At 46.1% G+C, this 23,740-nt stretch overlaps 1 protein-coding gene across 1 annotated transcript; it reads right to left on the minus strand.

Moving 5' to 3' along the window:
* Positions 1-1,676: 1,676 nt before the first annotated feature.
* Positions 1,677-15,753, minus strand: LOC119803735 (retinol dehydrogenase 7-like). The gene is made up of 4 exons (XM_038315167.1): positions 15,298-15,753; positions 12,800-13,058; positions 2,619-2,776; positions 1,677-2,093 (listed from the first exon to the last, which is right to left on the minus strand). The coding sequence occupies exons 1-4, from the start codon at positions 15,608-15,610 to the stop codon at positions 1,876-1,878; spliced, it is 948 nt and encodes a 315-aa protein (XP_038171095.1). The 5' UTR covers positions 15,611-15,753; the 3' UTR covers positions 1,677-1,875.
* Positions 15,754-23,740: the final 7,987 nt, after the last annotated feature.

A 23,740-nucleotide genomic window follows, 5' to 3' on the forward strand; every position in this document is an offset into this window, starting at 1 on the left:
TCCCTGCACAAACCACTAGACAGTGCCCAGCTGGCTCTCCTCTCTGTCCTGGGTAGCGGGTGCCTGGTCCCATTCCAGGACTGAACGTGTGAGGGTCTAAAGTCTCCAGCTCTTCTGAGCTCCAGCTGCGGTGCTGAGGTAGAATCTGAGCAGAGCCACCTACGGGGATCAACACTCCAGAGGGGTCTCCCCACCCACCCCACTCTTTCTCCTTCATGCAGGAAGGGGAATATGTGATGTAAAGCATGGGAAACAGGCCCACTGTGCAAGCCTGTACCCAGTCCTGCCACAGGGAGCCCCTTCTCATTCCTAACTGGGGACCCAGAAATGAAGAACCAGTTGTGCTCTAAGGCCTGAAGGTCTACAGCAGCGATCTCAACATTCCTAATGCTCGACCCTTTAATACAGCCGCTCACCTTGCAGCGACACCACCATACAATCATTACCACTGCTATTTCATAACTGCAGCTTTGCTCCTGTGACGAACAATAATGAGTATCTTTTTCTTAGGGTCTTAGGTGACCCCTGTGAAAGGCTCATTCGATACCCAAAGGAGTCACCACCCACAGGCTGAGAACTGCTGACCAGAAGTTGGGCTTAATTAGGTGGACATCTGACAAACGGCCATGACAACAAGGGGAATAAACAAGGTGGCTTTTTATAGCAGTCCAAGAGGAGGAGGAGGAGGTTGAAGAGGCAAGAGAGAGGAGGAGGGAGCTAGGGAGATGGTTTTCCAAGCATAAAAACCCAATTCAATTCCTACAATTTACGTTGAAAAGCTAAATGTGCTGTTTGTCCTGCTTTTAATCTTGTGGTGGTTAGGTGAAGGCTGGTGAACCTCTGGGGCTCACTTAAAAAATGGATTGCTTTGGGGAAGAGGTTATGCTTTTGGTTCCACAGGTAACAAAAGACTGTGGGTTTCTTCAATGTTGCTAGAGATCAGATTTGGTTAGGGAAGACTCCCTGAATATCCTGGCTACAAACATAAAGATCATCTTTGGCTGGCTGGGTATGATCCACAGTCCATATGTGTGGTAAGGTAGATATATATGTTACCTTTGAAAATTTGTGTGTTTTCAGAGCAGGGGACCAGACACCAAACAGGTGGCCAGGTTATCCAGCCTCTGATGCGGTCCCACGCCCAGACCAGCTTCAAGACTGCAGGTAGAGATGCTGCAGCCTTACAGACTACTCCAGCCAGATGTCAGATAAGCCCTAAGCTTTCCCATCGCAATGAGACTAGACAACAGCAAACTCTCCCAGGAATTAAACATTACCCCAATTTTTTCAGGCTCACTCCATTCACCAAAGGGCTGAGGAGGGGACCGAGGTGGCAGATGCCACAGAACAGAACACGGTGAACTGAGGGGGTCAGTGACTGAGTCTGCAGGGCAGGTGCTGGTGACAGAAGGGAAAGGTGGGAGAAAGGAAGGGCCTGGGGGCTCCCAATACCCCCAACAGATCTTCTTGATGAAAACTCTTTGCCTTATCCTGGGAATCAGGTTGCTTAACAGCCCTGAAAGGGAAGCAATGGTCACTGTGCTCCATGGTGGGAGGAACTGAGCAAGAGCAGAGGTGACAGTTGCTGGCGCTCCTCAGGACAGCCCCCTCCCTTAACTCTGTCTCCCTGTGGTCCACACCTCGCTGCTCCTCTAGAGCAAGGCACAGGACACAAGTAATCTTTCCAACATTTATTCTAAAATGAAAGGAAGCCGAAGAAGGCCATGGTTTCAATACAAATCAACAATTGTTTCTCAGTCTTGGTGAGATTCCATACCACCAGCATCACCGTCTCCCTGCCACAGGTTGCTCATGCGGCATTAGGACATGGGGTGCTGGCGGTGGCCCTCCCACTTCACTGCACAAGGGCAGATTTCACAGGGCCTGGGCGGGCTTTGCTGAGCTCCAGTAGAAGAAGGCATCTGAGAGGAAGGTGGGCAGGTAGCTCAAGGGGAGGTACAAGAGCTTAGCGTCCCAGCCGGCTGAGTACCGGGTACGAGGATGACAGGAAGTTAATGCATGTTCCATGCAGTCCGTCACCCAAGTAAGGTCCTCTGAGCATGTTTCCACCAATGATGTTATTGTTTGCAGGTCTGCAGAGAACAAGACGCTATTCTGGTCACCTCCATATCTGACCACCCCTGCTCAGTGACCGACTGAAGAAAGCCTGTCTAGAACCCGGTGTCCAGTTGAGAAGCCACACCCAAGCCTAGCCTGTCCCAAGTGCTCAGGAGGACACAAGCAAGTTTTAAGAAAGAACCGTGCACACTCAGTCCCCGGTATCCCTGTTCAGAGAACTCTCTGGCTGAATGGCTGGAAGATCTCACCCAACTCCAGACACTAACCCAAGCTTATGGAAAGCAGTGGTCTGATGCCACCTCCCACCCCTGGTATCATTTTTATCTGTGAGATAATGAGGGGTTCATATAAAACAGAGCCTCATGTTCTAGAAGCCAGAATGTCTTTGTGTGAGCAGAATCCCATACGCCCCCAAGGAAAGGGGACTAAACTTCTCCACAGTGGGAAAGACAATCTGGATGAGGCCATGGAGCAGTGACAGAAAGCAGAGACTCAGGACTTAGGACAAGACTTTTTCTCGGTTCCTAAAGGTCACTCACAGGACTGCAAAAATTTCTCCCCATAGATCTCTTTGACCTCTGAGCTGGCCTGGTCCCACAGCATCTTGATAATTGACGAGTGCCTGTCATTTATAGCAGTCTTGAAGCCCCCGGGCTCTACAATAGCCACCTTCACCCCAAAATAGGACAGCTCCCTCCTGTAAGAGAGCAGACAGATGTCAATGACTTTAGATGTTTGGAGGAAAAGAAAACAGTTAACAACACAACGCAACAACAGGAGCCTGTGCTAAGGAAAGTTCAAGAAGGTTTGGGTCTGGTAAGTGCAGCAATTCGGGACAAAACTTTTGGGAAGTGTAGGAAAATAAGGATCGCAAAGCAGAGAGAGGAGCCAACCTGCAGTCTGCCTGGAGGCCTACCCAGGCTCTCTGGGAGGTCCTGATCGTGCCTAGCATTACAATGAAGGGCAACCATGTGATGGTGCCTAAGGCCCTAGCAATAGGTGCTATCAGAGGTCCCAGTGGTTCTTAGCCAATGAGCCTACTACGCAATGTCAATAGATCAGAATGCAGCCCCAGGCTCTCCTCATTGCTGAGTAAAGGAGTGTGCTGTCTGCCTTTTACCTGACTCCCAAAGTCTATGCCAGTGATGCTGTGCCTCTCACCCCTCCACCATGGAAGCCAAGAGGATCCAACAAAATCTGACACCAGAACAGGTGCCAGCCATCTCCTGCTCCTCATCTGTGGCACCGGACAGCACCCCCAAGGTGGAGTGTTTTAGTGAAAAGACCCCTTGATGTTTGTGTTTTCAGTTCCCTCAGAGGAAAGCATTGGGACCCACTTTCTTTCCTTGTCTGGCTTTTATTTATTTATTTATTATTTATTTATTGATTGATTGATTGGTTGATTTATTGATTTATTTATTTATTGTGCTGTCTGTTGTAACATGAAGGTGCCAGGCCTGCTTGTTTGTTGGGGTTTCTGTCCTGCCCAGTACCCCACAGCCGGCAAGCCCCAAAGAAATAATACAGAGATCTCTTTAAGTTATAAAGCTGATTGGCCCATTAGCTCTAGCCTCTCACTGGCTAACTCTCACATCTTGATTAACCCATTTTTCTCATCTATTTTAGCCATGTGGCTCAGTACCTTTTTCAGTGGTTGCAGATCACATCCTGCTGCTTCGGTGATCTGGGCAGGAGTGGGAGGAATCAACCTCCTCCTTCCCAGAATTCTCCTGTTCTCATTATATCATTTCTACTTCCTGTCTGGTTTTCCCACCTATACTTTCTGCCTGGCCAATCAGCATTTTATTTAAAACACGATTGACAGATTACAGACAATTCTCCCGCACCAGTCTGTATTGTCTGTCTGCCCACCTGGTTAGTGAAAGACCCCCACTCAATAATAGCAGCTAGCAGCAGTAACGCCATTTCGCAAGGCATAAAATTTTACCAGCGCAGAGGACAGGGAAGCTCAGTTAAAGTTCAGCTCAGAAAAACAAGGGCGGTGGGGGCCAAGCAGGATATCTGTGGTCAGACACCCGGCCATGAGCAAGGGAACGGAAACAGCTTGTGCCCTAGATAAACGAAGTTAACTTGCATATCTGATTTCTTGGAAACCCCCTGGAAGTGCCCAGCTGTCCCTAGTTTAAACCCGAGCCTTGTTTAAATTGTCCAATCAGAACCCTGTAACTACGCTTCTCGCTTCTGTACCCGCGCTTTTGCTCCCCGACCCTATAAAAACCCACTGCTCCAGCCTAAAGGCGCGCTAGTCCTCCGAGAGACTAAGTCGCCCCAGGTACCTGTGTATCTGAATAAAGCCTCTTGCTTTTTGCATCCGAAGAGTGGTCTCGCTGTTCCTTGGGAGGGTCTTCCCAGACTGGAAGACAACCCACCTCGGGGGTCTTTCATTTGGGGGCTCGTCCGGGATTTGAAGACCCCTGCCCAGGGACCACCGACTCACCACCGGGAGGTAAGCTGGCCAGCGATCGCTTTATGTGACTGTCTGTATTGTGTTTTTATGTTTGTGCCTGCGCCAGTGTCTGCACTAGTTAGCTGACTAGATCTGTATTTGGCGGACCCGTGGAGGAACTGACGAGTTCGTACTCCCGACCGCAGCCCTGGGAGACGTCCCAAGGGCATCTGGGGTCCGATTCGGGACCCGTCCGTATTCAGTGAACCCCACCCGGATTGGGCTGTTTGGAGCTCCTCCGCAGTCAGAAGGGTACGTGGTTCTTCTGGGAGTAGAGAGATCCGGACTCTCGCTATCTCCAACTCAGACTTTGCTCTCGGTTCTACGCCGAAGCCGCGCTGCGCGATTTTGTTGTTTTGTTATTGGTTTTCTGTTCTTTTGTTTGGTTTTGTCTGCGTCCGTGTTTGAAAATATGGGACAGTCCTTAATTACCCCTTTGAGTCTAACTTTACAGCACTGGAGGGACGTCCAGGACATTGCGAACAACCAGTCCGTGGAAGTCCGAAAAAGGCGTTGGGTCACTTTCTGTTCGTCTGAATGGCCCACGTTTAACGTGGGCTGGCCGAGGGATGGTACATTCGACCTTACTATTATTTCACAGGTCAAAGCCAAAGTGATGGACCCCGGCCCTCATGGGCACCCAGACCAAGTTGCCTACATCGTGACTTGGGAGGCAATGGCATATGATCCACCACCATGGGTTAAGCCTTTTGTCCCTCCCAAACCCCCACTTCCTCCGTCTGCTCCCTCCTTACCCCCTCCACTCCTCCCCACTCCAACAGGACCCCCATCCCGCTCATCTCTATATCCGACTCTTACTGACCCCTCAAAAATCAAACCTCCTCCTCCGCAGGTTCTGCCCGCGGGGGATGACCTATTGGTAGACCTCCTCACGGAGGACCCCCCTCCCTACCGAGAACAGGCCCTCCTGCCTCAGGTGGCCGACTCGACCGATGAAAACGAGGGGCCTGCCGCGCCATCTCCCGCTGCCCCGTCCCCCATGGCAGCCCGCTTAAGGGGACGGCGAGACCAGCAGCTGGCCGCGGATTCTACTTCCTCTCAGGCATTCCCTCTCCGGACCGGAGGAAATGGCCAACTACAATACTGGCCGTTCTCCTCCTCCGACCTATATAACTGGAAAAATAACAATCCCTCTTTTTCTGAAGACCCAGTTAGGCTGACTGCTCTAATTGAGTCGGTCCTGATTACTCATCAGCCCACCTGGGATGATTGCCAACAATTACTGCAGACTTTGCTGACTTCGGAGGAGAAGCAGAGAGTCCTCCTGGAGGCTCGAAAGGCGGTTCGGGGAACAGACGGACGTCCCACCCAGCTGCCTAATGAAATAGATGCCGCTTTTCCCCTCGAACGTCCCAACTGGGACTTCACCACCCAGGAAGGTAGGAATCACCTAATTCTCTATCGCCAGTTGCTCATAGCGGGTCTCCATGGGGCAGGCCGACGCCCCACCAACCTGGCTAAAGTTAAACAGGTATTGCAGGGACCAGGAGAAACTCCCTCAGCGTTCTTAGAGCGACTCAAAGAAGCCTATCGTAGATACACTCCTTATGACCCAGAAGATCCAGGGCAAGAAACTAGCGTAGCTATGTCTTTTGGCAATCTGCTCCGGATATCAAACGCAGACTCGAGCGCCTAGAAAACTTAAGGGAGAGTTCGCTCAGGGACCTACTAAAGGAGGCAGAAAGAATTTACAATAAGAGAGAGACTCCAGAAGAAAGGGAGGACCGTCTTAGAAAGGAGGCAGAGGAAAGAGAGGACCGTCGGAGAAAAAAAGCTGAGAAAAAGGAAAAAAAAAAAGGGGACCGTAAGAGACATAAGGAGATGAGCAAACTCTTGGCCACCGTAGTTTCCAGTCAAAGACAGGGTAGACAGGAGGGAGACCGGAGGGGGCCCCAGGTGGGGCGAGGACCAACAAAAGGCATATCAGGAAATAAAGCGGGCCTTACTCACCGCTCCCGCATTGGGACTCCCAGACCTAACTAAGCCATTTGAACTGTTTGTGGACGAAAAACAGGGTTACGCAAAAGGGGTCCTAACTCAAAAACTGGGTCCTTGGAGACGTCCTGTAGCTTATCTCTCGAAGAAGCTCGACCCAGTGGCTTCAGGATGGCCGCCCTGCCTGCGAATGGTAGCGGCGATTGCAGTCCTTACCAAGGACGCGGGTAAACTAACTCTGGGCCAGCCATTGACCATCCTGGCACCTCATGCGGTGGAAGCCTTGGTTAAGCAGCCTCCAGACCGTTGGCTCTCTAATGCCCGCATGACCCACTACCAAGCCATGCTCCTGGATACGGACCGGGTGCACTTCGGACCTGTGGTAACCCTAAACCCTGCAACCCTGCTCCCTTTGCCGGAGGGAGGGGCGAAACACTATTGCCTCGAGATCCTTGCGGAAATGCACGGGACCAGACCGGACCTGACGGATCAACCCCTCCAGAACGCTGATTTTACCTGGTATACAGACGGGAGCAGCTTTCTAAAAGATGGTCAACGAAGAGCCGGGGCTGCGGTGACCACCGAAACCGAGGTAATCTGGGCAGAAGCCCTTCCAGCCGGAACCTCTGCCCAGCGGGCTGAACTCGTTGCGCTCACCCAGGCTCTCAAGCTGGCAGAAGGTAAGAAGCTTAATGTCTATACTGATAGCCGGTACGCCTTTGCCACTGCCCACATCCACGGGGAGATTTATCGGAGGCGGGGACTGCTAACATCCGAGGGCAAGGAAATTAAAAACAAAAACGAGATCTTGGCCTTACTAAAAGCCCTGTTTTTACCCCGAAAACTAAGTATAATCCATTGCCCAGGACACCAAAAAGGGGACAGCCCCGAGGCCCGAGGCAACCGAATGGCTGACGGGGCCGCACGAGAGGCCGCTATAGGCATGACGCTAGGCGCCTCACAAGTCCTCACGATTGCCCCAGAAGATACCAACGCCCCTCCTTTACATTGTCCCTTCCACTATACCAGAGAGGACACGGAGATACTAAAAAGAATGGGGGCTTCTCATGATTTGGCCAGAGGGCATTGGGTCTTCCAAGGCAGATCTGTGGTGCCCACAAAACAGACTTTCGAACTGATAGATTATTTACACAAGCTGACTCACCTTAGTCCTCGGAAAATGAAAACTCTCCTAGACAGAGAAGAAAGCTTCCATTATTTGCTAGGCAGAGACAAAATCCTACAACAAGTAGCTGATGCCTGCAGGGCATGCTCTCAGGTCAATGCTGGAAAATCCAAATTCGGGACAGGAATCCGGGTACGAGGACACCGACCAGGTACCCATTGGGAAATTGATTTCACTGAAATTAAGCCTGGACAATATGGATACAAATATCTGTTGGTATTTGTTGACACCTTCTCCGGATGGGTAGAAGCCTACCCGACCAAACATGAAACAGCCAAGATAGTGACCAAGAAGCTGTTGGAAGAGATTTTCCCCAGGTACGGCATGCCCCAGGTACTGGGAACCGACAATGGGCCCGCCTTTGTCTCCCAGGTAAGTCAGTTGGTGGCCAAGCTCTTGGGGATTGATTGGAAATTACATTGTGCTTACCGACCCCAAAGTTCAGGACAGGTAGAGAGGATGAATAGAACAATCAAGGAGACTCTAACTAAATTAACGCTTGCAACTGGCACTAGAGATTGGGTACTCCTACTACCCCTAGCCCTTTATCGTGCCCGCAACACTCCAGGACCTCATGGACTTACTCCCTTTGAGATATTATATGGGGCGCCCCCGCCCCTCATTAATTTTTTTGACCCCGATATTTCAGACTTTGCTAACAGTCCCTCTTTGCAAGCTCACTTACAGGCACTCCAGGCCGTGCAGAGGGAAGTCTGGAAGCCACTTGCTGCCGCTTACAAAGACCAGCTGGACAGACCAGTGATACCCCACAACTACCAAATTGGTGACGCGGTTTGGGTCCGCAGACATCGGACTAAGAATTTGGAACCCCGTTGGAAGGGACCCTACACTGTGCTGCTGACTACTCCGACTGCCCTCAAGGTCGACGGCATTGCGGCCTGGGTCCACGCCTCCCACGTAAAAGCGGCCCGACCGGACGAGAAAACATCAGAATCATCATGGAAGGTTCAACGTTCTCAAAACCCTCTAAAGATAAGACTTACTCGGGAGCCCCCCTAATCATTTTATGGGCCCCCTCATAATCATACTGTTAATCTTGCTGTTCGGGCCTTGTATCCTCAACCGTCTGGTTCAGTTCATGAAAGACAGGCTGTCAGTTATACAGGCCTTGGTCTTGACCCAACAATACCACCAACTTAAACAGTTTGACCCTGAAGATGTAGGAAACCAAGTCAGCTGAATAAAGGATTTTATTCAGTTTAAAGAAAAAGGGGGGAATGAAAGACCCCCACTCAATAATAGCAGCTAGCAGCAGTAACGCCATTTCGCAAGGCATAAAATTTTACCAGCGCAGAGGACAGGGAAGCTCAGTTAAAGTTCAGCTCAGAAAAACAAGGGCGGTGGGGGCCAAGCAGGATATCTGTGGTCAGACACCCGGCCATGAGCAAGGGAACGGAAACAGCTTGTGCCCTAGATAAACGAAGTTAACTTGCATATCTGATTTCTTGGAAACCCCCTGGAAGTGCCCAGCTAGCTGTCCCTAGTTTAAACCCGAGCCTTGTTTAAATTGTCCAATCAGAACCCTGTAACTACGCTTCTCGCTTCTGTACCCGCGCTTTTGCTCCCCGACCCTATAAAAACCCACTGCTCCAGCCTAAAGGCGCGCTAGTCCTCCGAGAGACTAAGTCGCCCCAGGTACCTGTGTATCTGAATAAAGCCTCTTGCTTTTTGCATCCGAAGAGTGGTCTCGCTGTTCCTTGGGAGGGTCTTCCCAGACTGGAAGACAACCCACCTCGGGGGTCTTTCAGTTAGGAAGGCATATTTTTTCTGCTTTGATTTGCCCGATGCCTCCACATAAGTGCTGTCCCCCACAGAAGGTGGAACCAAGGCTTGTCTTCTCATCTGGAGACATGGTGTGGGCTTAGAGCCGTGGCCAGAAAAACCACGGAAGGCCCCAATAATCATGAATCATGACACAAATTTCCACTCCTGTTGACCACTGTCTTTTCTTTTGACTGTAGCTCACCTGGTAGCTCCCTCTACAAAATGGGTAACCTCTCCATCACCCCCACCCTTTCCATGTGTGATCTCTCTATGACATCCAATGATGAGGAGACAGACAGTTAGAGACCTGGAATACACACTAAGGAGAGCACAGGCACAGTTAAGAGCTCATGTGCCACCTCCCATCAGATTCCCTCCTGCTGGTGGAGGCTATGCCTCGCCCAGCCACCCTTGGATTGAGATGCCTCAGTGTCTACCTGGCCCTGACAGCAGACTTTCTCCCCAATCTGGGACAAATGCCATTAACCAGCCCTGGATTCCCACTCCCACAGTTGAACTCTCACCTATCCAGAAGGCGGCTAATGAGTCATGCCCGGACTCATCTTACTTCAGAAAGATTCTCACTCAGACTTACTTTGATTGCTGTAGTCCCCTCAAAGCTGTGCCAGAGCCAGCCCCCTTTGGTAGTTGGAAAACAGCTTACTATGGTCAGGCTCAAGCATGAACAAACCTCATAATTAGTGTTCCATTGACCTTTGAACTGATCACTGGTGAGGTAACTCTGTCTGTCCTGTCTATCAGGCACAGATTTGCCATCAAATCTATTCCCAACAGATTTCTGATGTGGCCTTCAAGGCTGTCAAGCCTTGTACCATGCCGGACCATTCTGCTTACTTCTGCAATCTTATTCAACAGACACATGAAATTGTCCTATTAAATCAGAAAAGGGCAGAGGTTATAGCTTTGGACTCTTCATTTTTTGAAAAAGTTTGGTGTAATATAAAAAGGCTATTTGATCCCTCCTGGGTGCTCACATATGCCTTAATTGGCAGCGTGACACTGTTAATCTTTATTCTTTTTAAATGTTTCCTGCAGCATATTCAAGAGTAGTGGCAGCAACCAACCAAGGGACTCTCAGGCACCCTTTTCTCAGTTCTCTGCAGGAGGTTATGCATGCCTGGTTATCTGAAATCCAAAAGGCTGCAGCCTTGTCTCCCCACCCTGGAAGCTTTCCAGGAATGAATGCTTTTTGAGGAATGGAGGTCAATGAAGGATAACAGCTTCTTAGCAGGGCAGTCTAAGACAGGCAAGGCAAAGTCCAGTTGCTGAGCCCACCTGAGGCAGGATCAACAAGGCCTGAGCAAAGAACTCTGGCTCCCGCTGAGTGATCATGTAATTTAAAAAAAAAGGTGGATACATAGAAAGTAAAGGCATACAAGGCTGAGAGATGAGCCACCCTGGAGTCTGCCTGAGAGTCTAGCACAGGCACCGTGGGAGGTCCTGATTGTGCCTGACCAATGGATGGACCAAGTGATGTTTCCTGGGGGCCTAGCAAAGGGTGCTGTCTGTAGACTGAATAACAAAAGCCCAGAGACAGATATTGGGGTTCAAGCTGAAGATCAGCAAAGCAAAGCAGCCAAGCCACGAGAGAGTTCTTACCTCTACCAAGGCTCAAACCATCAAAGGGTCGATCCTGTCTTCAGAGTGACTGTGGACTGCAATGCTCTCCACCAGCCTCAGACTGTAATGAGCTCTCATCTCTTCCTACTGCATATACCTCTCTCCACCCGGCCATATCCCTCCCGTCTCTACCTCACTCATGCTGGGATTAAAGGCACATGAAACCCAAGGGCTGAGAGCATCTTTGTGTGAGTTCTATTTCTCTTTTTAGACAGATTCAATCTCGTGTTGCCCAGGGTGGGCTTGGGTCCTGGGGTTAAAGGTGGGTGGCACCTGTACATGGACTCTAGTGTCTTAGCTCTGCATTCTGCTCCTCAGGAAAACTTTATTTATTAAAACACAAATTAAATAGCACTATAACTGTCAGATGTCCTGATTGTGCCTAGTCTATCACAGGTGACCATGAATATTCAACGGATCAAAATACAGCCTAGGAGCTGGGAGGAGGGTATATACAGCTGTCCCCATTGCTGAATAAATGAGTCTGTTAAACAGACTTTTACCTGACTCCCAGTATCTATGCCATTGACATCACGCCTGCTCAACCCCTCCCCTGAGGGAGCCGTTAGGACCCTGTCACAGGCGAGTACACTGCTGCTGGGCTGTGGAGTGTCACTCCTATTATTTATTGTATGCAGCTCACTGCTCTAAATCTAGATATTTCTCTGCTATGACACCAAGGACGACTTCTGTCCATAAAGAGTCACATGACTCACCAGGCTTGCCTAAATCAACTCCCCCTCATTCCTGGCCCCTGCCTTCACCTACTACTGGCTCAGGAAATCTCAGATCATTTCTTGCCTGGCTCCCTCACATGCGTTCAGGGAGCTATTCTGTATAAGTGTTTGTAGAACTCAAACTTGAGATCTTCTTGTCCAGAAGCTAGCAGAAAGTCTAACCCCCTTTGCTACAGTGATACCACAGCTTCAGATGGCTGAATATATATTATACATATTGTATATATACAGCTCTCAGCCTCTGCACAGCCACCTTGTGAGTCTGCACAGATCCACCGCTGCCAGGGCTGACCTGCCTTTTGCTCCAGGATGACGCAGCACTGAAGGCACTCTGCAAATGTCACACTGGGCCTGCACTGTTCACATTTTTCTTATCCTGGAACGCCAGGATAAGACCCGTGCTGCAGGGCCCTCCACTCATCTGGTGATTAACGCGGTCACTACTGCTAATACCCTGTCTGTCCTGCCCGTGTTCGCTCTCTTTCTCTCTCAGTTGCTGGGGTTTTGGGTGTGGTTGTTGAACTGTTTGTTTATCAGGGTCTAACATCTTGGCATGCTAGGATACGAGAATTGTAGACTTTGATATAGCTTGAGAAGAGCGGTCGCATTGAATACGATGCTCAGGCACCCCAAGGTCAATTCCCTACTGAGCATCAGAGAGGGTGAACATCTGGACTCTTGGCCAAGGCCAGTGCTACCTCAACGATTCCTGGTTGTACACGGGGCAAACATTCAGGACAGGGCAAGGGTAAATGAACCCAGGGGTTGGTCATCTACCAGGGGTATGGCAATGGGTTCACAAGAAATGATCACCTTATTCCAGGGAGGCAAATGTAAGAGAGTGCCATAAACAGGATTGGAAAGCTCTTCATGAGGGTTTCTGAAAAGCTGTGATCAAATCAAAACCCCGCTGAAGGTTTTCCACAGGACGCCAAAACTCTCCATTACCTGAGGGAGTCCGAGAAGGCCTCTACACCATACTTGGAGATGCTGTAACCACCACCAAAGAAACAAATTCGACCCATGACGCTAGAAACGTTGACCACTCGGCCCCTTGCCTTCCTCACTAAGGGCAGCATGCTCAGAGTCACCTCAATCATGCCCAACAGGTTCACATCCAATATCTTTGCAAAGTCTTCTTTGTTCATCCACTCAATGGGACACACGGGAATGGAGATGCCGGCATTGTTGACCAGGCCCCAGAGTCCTGGGAAGAAGAAAGAATCACATTATACAGGTATAATCATAACTAAAATCACATTACAGTGGGTATGGCCATATGTACAGGCATTGGATGGAGAGTTAAATAGAAGTAACAGCATGGTGTCTGTGGGCTGGAGCTACCCATCCTGGTAGTCATGGCTCACAGCAGGATACCTTCCTCTTCCTTTGACTCCTGACAGCTCCCTCCCTGAGAATCCACAACCAGCGACTTCACATTTGCTAATAACCACGACAGATGTTGAAGACATATGGCGCCCCTGTTAATATGGACGCGTGGAACTGTGTTTGCATCTTACAGGTTAATAACACCTGCAGGTGAGGGAGCAGTGGAAAGGACAAGACAGGAAAGGGACAGGGCAGAAGGCAGAGCTAATACCCTAGTGGAGTTTGAGAAATATGGACTGAACGTCTTGGCTGGAGGAGGCCATGGAAAACCATGCTGCGTTCGTGCTTTGAAGAAAGCTGGCTTTGGCAGGTCCAGCATCACTACTGAACAACTTATCACACTTGGTGTGTTCTATTTTAAAAAGAAGATGTGACGTTGTGGAGGAAGATATAAAGCGGGGGGGGGGGACTAAAGGAGAGAGAGGTGTTGGATTGATATGATACAAATTCACTGAATGACTCCATGAAATTACCAAACAATGAGTAGACAGTCTTAAAAATATATTGAGCCATGTTCCTGGGATGCTTGCCACACATGGCCAGCAAGAAGGGGAGGTGTCACTTCCTGCAAACAACAGGACATGAGCTCCACCCTCTGTCCCAGAAAATGGGGCCCTCTCTGCACAGTCACCCACAGGCCACTCTCACCCATTCTGCCAGTCTCTAGGCAGTGGATCTTCAGGGAGTCACCCTGCAAGATCTACCATCAGCTACACAATTGTCAGCACTGGACCCTGCTAACCTCCATGCGTAGAGAACAGGGGACTGGCTGATTTAAGAAAACAGGTCACTTTAGAACTGGCTCAGTAAGTCAGATGCCTCCTCAACTCAGTTCCACGCCTGTCTTTCTTGAGGTGAACATGTTTAATCAAGGAATTTTACTCTAGAATCTCAACATATTCATGCGTGCTGATAATTTTAATAAATGGTTTCCCAAGACATTGCTTATAGCAAAAGAAAAAGAAAAAAAGAGAAAATAAAAGTAGGAAACAAGCTGAACATGATGGCACATGAAACCAAAGCCCTTCTACAAAAATAACAACAACAATAATAATAAAAGAAAGAATTATGTGCTAAACATTCCAGTATTCACCTCAAGATACATTTAAATTCCTAAGGATAGATTAAAGTATTCACTGCTCCTAATCAGTGAATACCAATATTTGAATAAATGTGCTTCAGGTATCAAAACTGGTCATATTTTTAAGTGAAAATAATTCATGTATTTTAATTTCATATGAGTCAAAATGTTTATAGATTTTAGGTCCAGGGAGTGAGAATATAGGTTAATTTTAATTAAAGTTTCATTCCCCAGTGTTTTAATGAAAAATCATATTTTCAATTTATTCTTAGATTTCTTTAGCCACCTCTTTCTTGCTTGCTATTGGTATAATAAAAGAACAGCCAGCAGTGTTGGTACACCCCTTTAATCCGAGCACTCTGGAGACAGCTGCGGGGGGGGGGTATATCTGTGAGCTTGAAGACACCCTGAGATGCACAAAGAAACCCTGTCTCAAAAACCAAACCAAAGCAACAACAAGGCAGCCCCCTTTTCAAGTATGTTGTTTCCTAAGTCAGTCCCTAATCTTGTCATGGCTGCTCTACACGGGAGCAGTCTTGTCTCCCTCCACAGAGGATGGCAGGTGACAAGTAAGAGCAAGGACCGTGCTGACCCAGGAGATCCACCCAAGTGTGGCCCAGATATCCTGCACACATAGCCCAGGGACAAATCCCATCCTCTGCTCTAGAAGGGACCCTGCTCTAAGCACCCAGCAGTCTAGATTGTCTGCATAGAGAAGGGGACAGAGCACAGTCAGGAAGCTGAGAAGGCGAATCCTTCACAGGGCACCTTCTGACCAAGACCAGAGAGACTGAGAGACAGCAGGTAGGGGCTGGAGAGAGAGAAAGTGCTCAGGTGATGTTCAGGGGAGAGCAGGAGGCTGCTGGAACTTCAAGTGCCCTAACTCACACAAGGCATCTTGCCAGGGAGTGTGACCATGAGACCCCTTCAAGCAGGGAGACAAACCAACAGACACAGACCGGAATCTCAATGGTACCTCGGTTCCCAACACGCTCCTTCACCCACTGGGTGGCTGCCACAATACTCTCTGTCTTGGTGACGTCAAGGATCACTGTCTCCAGCCTGTCCGATGTCTTGTTCCTCAGCTCCTCGGCTCCCTTCTCCGTCAGACATGCAGCCAGTACCCTCATGCCCCTCCTGTCCAGCTGTCTGGCCAGCAGGTTCCCAAAGCCCGAGTCACAGCCTATGATGAAGACATGCTTGTCTTGGAGATGGCTCACCACCTGCCTCTCCCTGATCAAGCGCAGGAGGGTCCACAGGCCCCCTAGAGCCACCAGGTAGAGCCACATGGCTTTCAAAGGACAGGCACAGACAGTCTGAAACAGAGAGAACCTGGCCTCTATTCACAGAGGATAAAGTAGGCACACAGGACTCAGGAGACACAGAGGAATGAAGGCTTCTAGCAGGAAGTCCACACTTGGATCTCTGTCCGCTGCCTTTCTTGGTATTTATTCATTCATCACTCCTCTGCTCTCTCACCTGTTTGGTTTTGCAATATTCCTTTACCTGCTGCCAAAGAAAACATCACTGTCTACTCAGTAACACACCTCCATTCTCTTATGACCTTTGCTCCTTTTATTCATACGGGAATACGTGCACGCTTCCTTACACATCCCCACTACAGTCAATCCCTGCCCCACCTGTGTCTCAGCATCTTGCCCTCCACCTCCACAAATGCAGGATTTGTGAACATATTTAGGTGCTGGAACTCAAGACACAATTTACAAAAAAATCCTGCTCTGAGCTCAGGCCTCCTCCTCGGGCTCCTCAGCTAGAATCTCTTCTCAGAAAACACAGCTACTCTTTGGGTTTCTAGAGATTTAGGAGAGGCTAAAGTGAGGCCAGGGTAAGCTGGTGATTTCTTGATACAACAAGGAAATAGGAGGGGTCAATTATAAATTGGAAGGCTGACCCACGGAGGTACAGGCCCCACCTGCATCAACTGGAAGAAAGAGATGGGCAGACGGCAGTGTAAGATCACATTCAACAACATAAAGGGCAATATGGCAGCACCAGAAACTAGAGGCTCTACACCAGCAAGATCTGAACATCCCAACACAGATGAAGCAGGAGAAAACAACCTCAAAAATAATTTTATGAAGATAATAGAGGCCATTAAAGAGAAAATGAAAAATTCCATTAAGGAAATGGAGGAAAATACAAACAAAAATTGGAAGAAATAAAAAAATCCCTTAAAGAAAGCCAAGAAAACTAAGAAAAGCAATTAAACAAGTGAAGGAAACAGTTCAAGACTTAAAAATTGAAATAGAGGCAATAAGAAAACACAAACCATGGCAATTCTGGAAATGGAAAATCTGGGTAACAGGAACTACAGATGCAAGCATAACCAGCAGATCACAAGAGATGGAAGAGAGAATCTCAGGCACTGAAGATACAATAGAAGAAATAGAGTCATCAGTCAAAGAAAATGGTAAAACAAAAGATTCTTAACATCAAACATCCAAGAAATCTGGGACACAATGAAAAGACCAAACCTAAGAATAGGAATTGAAGAAGAAATAGAAGTACAGACCAAAAGTACAGAAAATATATTTAACAAAGTCATAGAAGAAAAATTTTCCCAACCTAAAGAAAGATATGACTATGAAGGTACAAGAAGCTTACAGAACTCCAAATAGATTAGATCAAAAAAGAAAGTCTCCTCACCATATAATATTAAAAACACTAAAAATACAGAATAAAGAAAGAATACTGAGAGCTGCAAAGGAAAAAGGCCATGAAATATATAAAGGCAGACCTATCAGAATTGCACCTGACTTCTCAATGGAAACTCTAAATCCAGAAGGTCCTAGGCAGATGTGCTACAGACACCAAGAGACCTCAGATGTCAGCCTAGACTACTATACCCAGCAAAGCTTTCAGTCACCATAGATGGAGAAAACAAGGTATTCCATGACAAAATCAGATTTAAATGATATCCACAAAATCTGTCCTACAGAAAGTACTAGAAGGGAAACTTCAACCTAAGGAAGTTTGCTTCACCCACAAACACACAGGCAACAGATAAACAAACTCACACCTCACACCAGCAAAACCCAAAGAAGAGAAACACACAAACACTACCACCACTAACAACAAAACCCAATGTAATAGGAATTAACACTCACTAGTCATTAATATCAATGGATTCAGTTCACCTATTAAAAGACATAGGCTAGCCTGGTGGTGGTGGCACATGCCTTTAATTCAAGCACTCAGGAGGCAAAGGCAGGTGGAACTCTGTGAGTTCAAGGACAGCCTGGTCTATGAGAGCCAGTTGTAAGACAGGTTCCAAAGCTACAGAGAAACCCTGTCTGGAAAAACAAAATAAAACAAAGACACAGGCTAACAGAATGGATACAAAAACAGAACCCATCCTCCTTCTACATACAACCTCAACCTCAAAGACAGATATTACCTCAGAGTAAAGGGTTGGGAAAGATTGTCCAACTAAATGGACCTAAGAAACAAGAGGTGTAGCTAGCATAATATCTGACAAAATACACTACAAACTAAAATTAATCAATGGAGATGGAGAGGACATTTCATATTCATCACAGGGAAAGTCCATCACAATGAAGTCTCAATCCTAACTATCTATCCCCCAAAAACAAGGGCACTCACATCTGTAATGAAAACATTACTAAAACTTAAATCATACATCAAACCCCACACACTAATAGTAGAAGACTTCAATACCCCAATCTCACCAAGGAACAGGTCTGCCAGTCAGAAACCTAACATAGAAATAAGGGATTTAACAGATGTTATGACTAAAATGGACTTAACAGACATCTACAGGACATTCCATCTGAACACAAAATAATATACCTTCTCAGCACTGCATGGAACCTTCTCAATAATTGACCATATACTCAGTAACGAAGCAAACCTCAACAGATAAAAAAAAATGAAATAACCCCCTGTATCTTATCAGACCACCATGACTTAAAGTTAGAATTCAACAGCAAAACTAATTGCAGAAAGCCTACAAACTCATGGAAACTTAACAGTTCTCAACTGAATCATCACTGGGAAAGAAAGAAAGAAAGAAAGAAAGGAAGAAAGAAAGAAAGAGAGAGAGAGAGAGAGAGAGAGAGAGGGAGGGAGGGAGGGAGGGAGGGAGGGAGGGAGGGAGGAAGGAAGAAAGAAAGAAAGTCCATGAATTCAGTGAAAATGAAGGCACAACATACCCAAACCTTTGGGACACTAGGAAAGCAGTGCTAAGAGGAAAGTTCACAGCACTAAGTGCCTACATAAAGAATGTGGAGAAATCTCATACTCATGACTTAACAGTACACTTGAAAGCTCAAAAACAAAGAGAAGCAGACTCACCCAGAAGGAGTAGTCAACAGGAAATAATCAAATTGAAGCTAAAATCAATAAAATAGAAACAAAAGAACAATACAAAAAAATCAACAAAACAAAAAGTTGGGTCTTAAATAAAATCAACAAGACAGACAAATCCTTATCCAAACTATCCAAAAAGCAGAGAGAGAATATCCAAATTAACAAAATCAGAAATGTAAAGGAGGATATAACAGCAGACATGGAGGAAATCCAGAGAATCACCAGGTCATACTTCGAAAACTTATTCTCCACAAAATTGGAAAATGTAAAAGAAAAGGACAACTTTCTTCATAGGTACCACATATCAAAACTAAATCAAGACCAAGTAGGCAATTTAAATAGACCTAGAACCCCTTAGGAAATAGAAATAGTCATCAAGTCTTCCAACCAAAAAGAAAAGCCCAGGGCCAGATGGTTTCAGTGCAGAATTCGACCAGAATTTCAAAGAAGAGTTCATATCAATGCTCCTCAAACTGTTCCACTCACTAGAAACAGAAGGAACATGCCAAGCTCCTTTCACAAGGCTACAGTCACCCTGACACCCAAATCACACAAAGACACAACCAAGAAAGAGAATTGCAGACCAACACCCCTCATGAGTATTTTATTGAACAAAACATTCAATAAAATACTGGCAAACAGAATCCAAGAACACAACAACAACAACAACAACAACAAAATAAATCCCAGGCTGCATCCCAGAGATGCAGGGATGTTCAACATACAAAAATATATCAATATAATCCACCATATAATTAACTAAAAGAAAAAAAAACACATTATCATCTCATCAGATGCTGAAAAAGCATTAGACAAAATCCAGCACCCCTTCATGAGAAAGGTCTTAGAGAGATCAGGGATACCTAAACATGATAAAGGTAATATACATCAAGCCAGCAGCCAACATCAAATTAAACAGAGAGAAACTCAAAGTGATCCCACTAAAATCAGCCAGAAGACAAAATTGTCCACTCTCTCTGTTCAATCTTGTACTCAAAGTTCTATCTAGAGCAGTAAGTCAACAAAAGGAGATCAAAGGGAGACAAATTAGAAGAAAACGAGTTCAACTTTCACGATTTGCTGATGATATGATAGTTTACATAAGGGACCTCAAGAATTCTTCCACAGAGTTCCTAAAGCTGATAACACCTTCAGTAAAATGGCAGGATACAAGATTAACTCAAAAACAAACCAAAAAAGAAAAACAGCAGTAGCCCTCCTATATACAAATGAGTTAAACTTAAGTCTCTCTGTGTCCTTGAAGCTCTGCCCTTCCTCATTCCTGAGCTGTCTTTTCCCTGTCCCCAGGTCCTGCATAACCTCTTCCTGCCTAGATATTGGCCATTAGGTCTTTAATAAACCAATGAGAGTAACACATCTTCACAGAGTACAAAAAAGACTATTCCAGAGCCCTCATATTTCTCTGATGCTCCAAAGAAGAGGTCTAAGATTGGTCCAGCACTCATGATCAGCTTCCTCACAATCTACAGTCTTTAAAGTCAAGAAATGCTATTGTGTTTTTCAAAAATGTGATTTGTATGTGAAGGTGTTTGTAGGTGCATATACGCATATATGTTGAAATGTATGTAGAAAGAGCTATAAATCCAGGAGACCTCATATTCACACTTGCCTTCCACTCACAGTGATCCTCCTCGCTCAGCTTTGCAAAATGATAACATTCCAATGGTGACAGGCATGTGTCACATATCAAGATGCTGTGGTTCGGGGCCAGCTCAGAAGTCAAAGAGATCTATGACGAGAAGTTTTTGTTATCCTGTGAGTGGGATTTGGGGACCAAAGCAAACGAGTCTAGAATTCTGAGTCTCCTGGTAGTGTTGACAGCGGTCATCCTAAGTGACCACAGCACTACCCTTTGTACCGAATGGTAGGGCTTCACCTTAACTTCCCCGAGTCCCAGAGGAGCCCCAAGGCAGCAGCTACCGCCAGTGCAGGGGTGGGAGTGTGCTATTTACAAACTCTAAATATTCTGCCCTTGTTTTCTTCTCTACTTTAGCTCTTCTTGCTATCAAAATACATCCAAGCAACTGTGCCGATAACTGAATATTATTTCCTTGTCTCCTATCTACAACTATACACAGTTTTACTCTTGATTTTTTTCTTCCCCACTTCTCTCTTTTTTAATATCTACTTATTTCTAAGGGCTCGTTACTCACCTCTTCACCTGTGGGGCAATTTTTCCCTTCGGGGTTCCTCATGGGCCCCTCTGTACACCTGGTACTCTCCTGCATTTTTGGGGTTCCTCAGTCAGCTCCTCATTGTGGTGCTATATGTTGCGGATCAGCCCCAACCAAAAAAAAAAAAAAACACTTCTTGCCAAGACAGAGGCATGGGAACTGAAGAAATATAAGTGAAAGATACGAAGACACATAAAAATAAGAAGACTGAGAACCTAGTACAGTGTCAGGAGGGAGTTTCAGGGATTATTCGGGTCCCCGAATCACCCATGTTTGTCTCTCCAACAGCTTTTGCAGCTTATTAAGAGGTCCTGCCACAAAACAAACGGTGTTGATGAAAAGCTGACTGCATGCTTGTTTGTTTTCAGCGGTAGCAGGAAAAAAGTTGTGCTGTTTTAAAATGCTGGCGTTCTGGTCCGTCCTGCCATGGCAAACTCTGACTCTTTCAAGCAGGCGGTCCTAACTATGGAGCTTTTGATTATTGTTTAACACTGTTGCAGCTTGCTTGCTGGCAGGGACCTTGAACCGCCACAGAGCTGTGGTGATAAACATGGCTACAGCCGGTACCTCCGCCATAAGGCTGGAAAGCTAAGGAATGGGCTGGATCCAGCTGCCAAAGTCACGGCTTTATTCCTACCGATATTGTTTGGTAAATTAAAGACTCGTGTCGTCAGAAAAAGAGAGATATACAGTAAAAGAAAGATTTAAAGTCGAAGAAAATGTCTAAATGATTTATGATGTGTTAAAAATATATGCAGGCTAAAGGTTAAAGTTCTTAAAAAAAAAAAAGGAAGCAGTTTGTTGTGGTGATACACACTTTAATCCCAACACTTGGGGGGCAGAGGTAGATTGACCTCTGTGACTTCAAGGTGTGGCAGGACATACCTTTAATCCCAATGCCTGGGAGGCAGAGACAGACAGATCTCTGTGAGTTCAAGGTGTGGTAGTATACGCCTTTAATCCCAGCACTTGGGAGGCAAAGGCCAGTGGATCTCTGAGAGTTCAAGGACAGCCTGGTCTATAGAGTTATTCCAGGACAAAGATATACAGAGAACCTGTCTCAAAAAGTAAAAGTAAAAATAAACGAAATAGAGGTTAAAACAAAGCTGCACAAAGATGGAAAATATACAGAGAACCTTGATACTGTATACTATTATGCTCTCTTTGGATTGTTTGAATGCTGAGGAAGGAGCAACAGCTGCTAAAAGATATTTGTTTATAAATGCTGCTGAACTAATACAACATAGATATTTTGAAAATACCTTGACTTCAGAATTTGGATCTAAGGATATGATACTTTGGAAAAGAGATTCTTCTTTTGTTTTTACAGAAAATGAGACCCTGTGGATTGCTTCTATCCCAGTATGGTATGATAGACCACGCCCTCCTGAAAGGTTGCTGTGAACACCCTCAAAAAATTACTTTACCCAACTGCTGACTGAGATAAACCTGGCACACAGATTATACTGTGAAAGACCTAATTAACAGCGCCCCCATTCAGCAGGAAGCAGTTTGGAGAGAAATAACTGTGCCCATGTTCCCAAATATTGTTTATAAATGTTCTTTTACATTTAAAGGGGGAGATAATACAGATATGAATAATTTACATTTGGTATAAATTTTGCCTTATTGATAGAAATTTAAGGTCTATTTTGTTAAATGTATATGTATTTCTGATACTGATTAATGTATTGTGATTGTGTAGTTCATTTTAAAAATGTAATGTATATAGGTTGTTAATGAATAGTCATCAATAATAGTAAAGCTTGTAGTTATGTTAGTTAGATTTTCTAGATATATAGAGATATATTTAAGTTAAATAGGCATTCTTCATATCTTTCAAAGACTACAGAATATCGCATTTTAGATGTTTTAATAACTTAGGGCTTTTCATGACAATGAGACACGTCAGCTCCTGGCAGCACCAATCTACTTCAAGAGGAAGATGGGCATCGAAGAGGCTACTTATGGAGTTTGATAGCCATTTGGGCAAGAAACTGCTCTTGCCTGGACTGTTGGCATAAACTGGACACAAAGAACCCACAGAAAGAGGACTGCTGAACTTGCCTAAATGTGAGATGATTCTTTGGGGTTCCTGATTCATGAAAGAGGCTGTGAGACATTCTGCAGGACACAGCAGATACTGACTGAACTGCCTTTGAAATTTCCTGCATCATGGAAATGTCTCCTGGAAACTATGGGCCTGTAGGCCGAAGATGGATGCCCCAACAGTACAAAAGAACTTTGGGTGACTGTCCAGGCAGCGAGATGTCTCTGTCATTTCTAGAGTTTGGAAATTGCATATTTCTTATTTACTTAGGTAATATTGTGTCCTTCTGGAGTCTTTGATGGAGCTGAAGAAGAATAGATAGATAATTATAATTGTTTTCCTTTGTTATGATAAAAGATAAAGTAGATGTAAATATTGTAACTGTAATTCTTACTTGATAACTGTTTTGTTATATGTAATTTTACTATGTTAAAGTTAAAGCCTTTCTTTTTTGTTTAAACAGAAAAAGGAGAAATGATGGAGGGCTCCCATTGGCTAATAAAGAAACTGCCTGGCCCATTTGATTGGCCAGCCTTTAGGTGGGCGGAGTAGACAGAACAGGAAGAAGGAAGTGAGGTAGATGGCTCAGTCAGATGCCACGCCTCTCCTAAGTTAGTCAGACCGCAGTGCCTCTCCTCAGAGAGATGCCAGATGCGATGAAGCCAGCCACCAGGTCAAACATGCTGGATCTTTCCCGGTAAGACACCACTTTGTGGTGTTACACAGATTATTCGATATGGGTTAGTCAAGATGTGAGTAAGAGGCTGAAAATAATGGGCCAGGCAGTATTTAAAAGAATACAGTTTGTGTGTTGTTATTTTGGG

Source organism: Arvicola amphibius, chromosome 17 (assembly GCF_903992535.2).
Source record: "Arvicola amphibius chromosome 17, mArvAmp1.2, whole genome shotgun sequence".
NCBI classification, from domain to species: Eukaryota; Metazoa; Chordata; class Mammalia; order Rodentia; family Cricetidae; genus Arvicola; species Arvicola amphibius.